General features: G+C 39.6%; 1 protein-coding gene across 1 annotated transcript; it reads right to left on the reverse strand.

Annotated features, from left to right (window-relative positions):
• Nucleotides 1-558: 558 nt before the first annotated feature.
• On the reverse strand, nt 559-6,800 carry LOC148298177 (myotubularin-related protein 9-like; the record flags this gene model as incomplete). Its single annotated transcript, XM_088277068.1, has 3 exons — nt 559-4,560; nt 5,024-5,206; nt 6,520-6,800. Coding segments are annotated over 3 exons (661 nt in total), but the record flags the coding sequence as incomplete, so codon positions are not given.
• Nucleotides 6,801-7,025: the final 225 nt, after the last annotated feature.

Here is a 7,025-nt window from a genome sequence, read left to right on the forward strand (position 1 = left end):
GCATAACCGTATGTGTTTTAACAAAACATGCCCCGTACGCGGCTGACATAAGCGTTTGTGTTTTTACATTGCTCCAAGTTTCGAACCTCAGTTCAACTTAGAGGGATTTTTTCACGGTGTGGAACTTTGGATAAAATAATACGTCAATCCTTGGACTTATGACATCTGTTGAAATATCTGACTAATAATTTGTAACATCACAAGGATAAATAAAAGAACAGATCCCTGATTTTTCTTGCGGTCGGTAATTAGTCCGCGCCATAATCATGCCCTATATCTGTCTCACTCTCGACGCTACGCATCGCCAGTGGGTAAGAGTGACACACGATGCGTGCTTTCATTTATTTATGTTACGATCTTATTTGTTTATATTACGATATATTTCAAGAATAATGTGACACATGTGTATTATAGAGTACCAAAAAGGCACAATGAATCCCATTGAACGTTTTTGTTTAGGAAAATAAATCATTTCTTAACTAAATACATGATAAAAGTAACCATTGAAAAAACGGCGAAATACTGCCGCGCACTGGCGTCTCTTAGGAACAGGAACAAAGTTAACGCGGTTAAATGGTTAATATATTAAATAATTAAAAGTTTAATAATTAATGAACATGTTTATAATTGACTAGAAAATCAATACTAAGTCATCTAAAAACGCTATTATAGCGCATTACGCATTTAAGAACTAAATATTCATATAAATTATGCCATTTATGAATTAATTTTCAAATCAAACAGAGGTTTTTTGAGTCTACTAAGCTGTATTTTACTAAAAAAAAAACATAAAGATTAATATTGTGACATTTGTTTGCATCTAGTTATGGCATTTTCAAACGAATGATTGTATTTGATTTAAAAATTAATTCATAAATTAAAATGGAGTTCGACAAATCAAACGCCAAATTCGTAAATAAATTATGCCACATTAATAGCGATACAGCTTTGGTGAAGATATCAGCAGAGATTTAAATTAAATAAAGTAAAATTTTGTGTCAGTCTTACGCAAAGAAAATATTTTTAAAACTTTTATATATTAATTTTAAAGAAGAAAGTTTTTATATATGTATTCATCTAAGATTATAAATCGTACCCCTAGAATGATTAAGTTTTTAACTTGTTTCACCATATTTCCAGGATAATTAACTTCAAAAGGAACTGGGAGTGCGATTAGGACTCGCAGGGTCCGCATTTAACAGTATGAAGGCTGTCTGGAGATCGGATTTATACTCGGTGAAGACCAAATGCCGCCTATACAATGCCTGCATTGCTCCTGTTCTCTTATACGGCTGTGAAACATGGCACCTTACAAGGGCCCAGAGCAGCCGTGTACTAAGCTTTGAGAATAGGTGTCTGCGGAGAATTTTAGGCGTGCGGTGGTTTGACTTTGTAAGGAATGAAGAGATAAGGCGTAGGACGCAGCAAATCTTAATCGCAACTGTCATCAAAAAAAGGCGATTCAGTTGGCTTGGCCATGCACTCCGCATGCCTTCTGAGAGCCTGAATCAAGCTTGCCTCTTTTACAAGGTATCAGGTTTGCGCCGCCCAGGACGACCACTGCTGACAATTCATCGGCAGTTCTCGTCAGAACTTCGGGACGCGGATCTGACTTGGGAGGATGCAAGGGAGCTGGCAGCCGACAGAAAAGCCTGGAGACAGTTTGTGGAATATGCTCCACCTAGGGAGCGGATATGGTTTAATATAATTTCCACAATTTTCTGATAGCTTATTCAGTTGGCTATGAATTTTTGGAAGATACTAATGTTAGATAGGTTGACATGGTTAGAAAATCGAAAATCGAACACTACAAACATATGCAGACTATACAGTAGAAAAATAAACAAGATAACTCCCTCGTAATATTTAAAAAAAATGTATAACAAGATACTATAAACCAAAAAAATAAGAAAAACATCCCTCCCTAGTACAAGAGCTCAGACTGTTTTTTGGAGAGGCTCAGCGCAGCTAAAATTATAAGATTGTATTAAGTAGAAATGTATAGAAATTGTATAAAAAATGTAACTATTATTTACTAAATAAAAAAAATAATAAAAAAAACTGTTCGTAATTTAAATACTGCAAAAATATATGTCACGACATTTACTAAGGAGAGTAATCTCAATTATCTGTTTTTGGACAGCTTTTTTTTTACAGTTTATACATTGGATAATAAAAGCAAGTAATAAATATGCATGTGTGTAATCAATCAGATCTTGTGGTCTAAGAGTGACTTTGTGGAGATAGATGATATTCTAAAACACTTTTCCTATATTCTATACTTCTTTAAATAACAATTTGCAGTTTATTCCTACCTAGATTAGGCATTTAATGCCTCAGATAAATAAGTATTTATTTAGATTAAATCGTAAACCTTCGATGCACAATTTAAAGTTCGTTATTTTGAATCTATGGCAAGAATGATCATTTTCTAACCTATAAATAATTACTCAAAAACTAAATGATAAATCCTATTTTGTACCACAATCTATTCTGAAAGTTACAAAAAAAAAGTATTTACTATATAATGGAATGCTTAAAAGAAGTGATAAAACTATGCTCTTATATTTATTTAATTGGATGAGGTGTACTAGAAATAAATCTATTTTCTTCATACTTATTTAAAACAATTAAATCTGAATACTTTGAAATTAAGTGATCCTTTGAGGATAATCATCCATTGTAAGAAATGAATTTCTTAAATGACTAATGTGCTAAAATCCGAATCACATTGCATTTAAGAGTAAAACGGCAACAGACAGTGAAGGCTCATTAATTAGAACAGTAATAATTGAAATATTACCGAAATTAACACATTGTTCTCGGGCAATTTTCTCATCACCCCGACCATAGTTAGTATACTAATTAAAGTCGTATACTAATCATAAAAATTGATGCCTTCGAAATGTGGTGTTGGAGGCGCATGCTCCAAATTCCATGGACAGCTAGACGCACCAATGAGTCCATTCGCCAGGAACTACGCTTGGATGGCTTGACTCTGGCCAATATCTGTACCCGACGGATTCTCCAGTTCTTTGGACACGTTGCGCGTGGCAACAAGAATAGCCTGGAACGACTAGTTGTGATCGGTAGCCTGGAGGGAAAGAGAGGGAGAGGGAGATCCCCACACGATGGACCGATCAAATTAAGGCAGCAGCAGGCACCTCAGTGGTTGGAGCGCTACGTGCAGCGCAGTCAAGGGATAACTGGAGAATCATTGTTTCTGCAAGGGTCACAACCTTCAGCAATGACGAATAAGAGAAGAAGAAGACTAATCATAAGTAACCCCAAACCCAATTCTGATGTTTTTTGGCATCTCTTGCACTCAAAAGTAAGCAAATATAACACTTACAAGCGTCTCCCGCTCTCTACTAACAGCTTGTAAAAGATGCTTTTAGGCGTTTCCCAAACACTGTGTTAAAAAATATTACATCTGAAAATGCAAGATTTTTCCTTTTTTCAAATTAATTGATTAGTTGTTTTGACAAAAAAAAAATCAATTACTTTTGAAGCATCTCTGTGCATCGTTAGGATATGGAATATGAGAGATTTATTAAAATTTTGGTCTCTCCAATTTCAAACTAACACGCTTTTACTGTATTTATGATGACTGTTTTGTCTACCTCCATAGTTTAGTAGTAAGCGTGCTAGGCTACCATGCTGAAGGTTCCGGGTTCAATTTCCAAGAGGGTCAAAATAAATATTAGTGATTTTATACTCTAATATTCATTTCATATTACCCTGGACTGGTCCCTGAAGCGCAGGAGTGATCATCTTGCCTTCATGTTAGTAACAATCAAGGTGTCCCTGTGTCAATATGATGCAGTGCCCTATGCACCATTGGGTGCGGACAAGGGTTAGAAGAAGTTGTTCTGAAGATGCCTGTTATCGGGTGAAAACGTTAGAAGTCATTGAAGGTAAACCAGGAACATAAAAAAACTTTACCACGTTGCAGATTTTTGTTACAACTAATTCATATGATTTGCAACAGCAAAGTAATGACTCGAGATAACTTCTTCTTCCAACCCTTATCCGTACTCCAATGGTGCATAGGGCACTGCATCGTATAGAAGCAGTGTTATCTTGATTGTTAAATACACGAAGGAAAGGTGATCAGCCTTCCGCTTCAGGTACCAGTCCAGGGTCATATTAAATAAATATGAGACTGAAAAATCACTAATGTTTATTTTGACCCTCCTGGGAATCGAACCCGGGACCTCCAACATGGTAGCCTAGCGCGCTAACCGCTATACTACGGAGGCGGACTAGACAACTAATTCATATGATTAATAGCAGAGTGATGACTCTAGCATGTTGGTAAGTCGGGAACTGACTGTGGTTGCTCTCCCGGCCAGTTGGCGGGCTACTCCTTCTCCGGGGGCTCCGGGTCGCCGCGCTCGGAGCTCTCGAGCTGGCTGACCTCGCGGATGAGGTCGGAGAGCTGCCTCCTCAGCTTGACGGCCTTGCTGCGGAGCTCCTTGTCCTTCTCGCGGATGCGGGAGATCTGCTCCAGCGCCATCCGCTGCTCCGCAAAGTCAATCACCCAACGCAGATACAGCTCTGAAATGGGAACATAAATAAATACAGCATTTTGAATATCCAAATACTTGTTTGCAAATCTGGATTATCTCCACATAGAAGTTATTTTTTACATTTTTGAAATCTCAATATACATGAGGATAAATATGGATGTCTGGGCATCTACAGGGCTTACAATCTGTAGTAGCCTAGTTAAATGATCACAAACTCAAATGTACTGGGTCACGAGATTGATCAATATATCAAGGAGTTCCAAAAAATTTGAGTAGTCTGGTTGTCAATTATGGGTAGAATTTGTTTACTGAATCATTTCCACAATCTTATTTGCCCCAATACATATAATCGCAGCGAAGCAACCTTGGGGTAGTATTTTACGAAAATGGCGTTACATAAATTATCAAAAATTATTATTATTGATGATAATTTGGATTTACATTGAGCCGAAACTCTTGAAAAAAATCAAGCCTCAATAGAGGATGCTGACCTTCCCACAGGGCGAGGCTCATGGGGGCCACGGAGGGCCAGATGATGCCCTGGTTGGGCTCGTACAGGGGGCTGAGCATGGCCCCGATGGCCGCCGGCGTGTTGAGGTGCGACCACAGGCTCGTGGTGTTCTCGTACAGCCCTATCTCCTCGCGCTGCTTCTCGCAGTCACCCAGGAACGTTCCTGAAATCACAAAATCAAAAATCACATCAGGAACAAAAGTTTGGTTAGATTTTAAGTCTTCCTTTAGGGATCAACTGCGTAGCAGAGCTACGATGGAGTATGCTTTGCTGTAAAGTATACTTCTATAAAATGTTGTAATTTACTTTGGTGCAACATTGGCGATCACTCTGTCAAAGGCTTTGTGGTCCTATGTCATCCGGAACAACTCCTCTACCCCTCTTATCCCGGTCCATACACAAATGTTGCACAGCCGCGATGTTTGTATTCAGCTTGGTCACAGACAGATCCCCAGGATCTATAGAAAGATCACAAAGAGAAGAGAAGAAGGGATAAGGTGCCTTGTCCCAATTCAGTTCCATAATGGCCCTGATGCCAATTTGTATCCTAACTTGCCATATAACACTCTCTATCTCTCTCTTCACACAATGCGGCTATTATCCTTGGCTCTACCCGACCGAGTTTCTCCAGGGTATGCTTGGCTACAATAGTTTAGAGACTAGCAAGAATGTGTATTTGATTAGGCATTTTTATCAATTGTTGCGCGGTATGATCGATAATCCTGAAACTATCCGGAACATTGGTCTGTATGTTCCCGATAGTTACCTAAGACAGCGTCGACATAGATTGTTTCACATTCCTATACACAGGACGAACCTGCCGATGGTTATGCCTGTACGAAGAGCTACCGCTATGTTGAACAATATCTCATTGGATATTGATCTGTTCCATGCATCTGAAGGAGTTTTCCGAAGCGGGATTCTTCTACACCTTTAGCAATAGTTCTTACATATATTTTATTTTAATGTATTTTTAATGTATATGATTTAAATTTTTTATAGTGTGTAATGTATATATTCATTCATTTTTCAAACCCTTATCCGCACCCCAATGATGCATAGGGCACTGCATCATATAAACGCAGTGTTATCTTGATCGTTAACACATGAAGGAAAGGTGATCAGCCCTCCGCTTCAGGTACCAGTCCAGGCTAAAAACACATTTGTTTGCTAAATCATTTCCACCCTAATATTTTCCCCAATTCATTCACAGTGAAGCGCCCCTGAGGTATTTTTTTACGAAAATGGCGCTATATAAGTTATCCAAATTTATTATTATTATTATTAATATGGAATAAATATTAGAGTGAAAAAATCACTTATATTTATTTGACCCCCCTGGGAATCGAACCCGGGACCTCCAGAACGGTAGTCGAGTGTGCTGACTATTACACTACAGAGGCGGACTAAATGTATATATTAATTGAAATAAATAAATTGAAATTGAAATTGAAAATACGGGCGTTGCGGGCTCACCAAACTGGCTGCAGTAGGAGTGCTCAAAGAGGGCGACGAGCAGGTCCTGCGTGAACTCGAAGCTGCAGGGGAACTGGTCCTGCAGCTGGTGGATGCAGTCCAGCAGCAGCAGGAAGCTGGGCGCGGAGCCGGGCGGCGGCGGCGCGGGCGCTGGCGCGAAGGAGGCCTTGCGCAGCCCGCCGGCGGAGGGCGGCGGCGCGCCCGCGTAGCACGAGCGCGCCACGCGTGTGCCGAACGGGTGCCCGGCCTGCAGCCACTCGCGCTCTATCAGGGCTTGCAACCTGACAACAACAACAAAAATCACTACTTCATGTTTTTTTTCTTCCGCATTTGATGCAAAGAGCACCGCATTGGATAGACGCGATGTTAACTTTGAGGGGTTTTATTCGGGGTCACCAGAGATGACAGTCAATAGTTCGGCTTCTCCTGAGAGTTTTACGTGTTTTTCTCCCAGCAATGAGCAAATGCCAAGAAGTTCCCGACTAGCCCACACTAGTTTATCCTCC

This window comes from Brachycentrus maculatus, unplaced genomic scaffold (assembly GCF_059751285.1).
Source record: "Brachycentrus maculatus isolate JH-2025_06_01 unplaced genomic scaffold, ASM5975128v1 h1tg002410l, whole genome shotgun sequence".
In the NCBI taxonomy this organism is placed as follows: domain Eukaryota; kingdom Metazoa; phylum Arthropoda; class Insecta; order Trichoptera; family Brachycentridae; genus Brachycentrus; species Brachycentrus maculatus.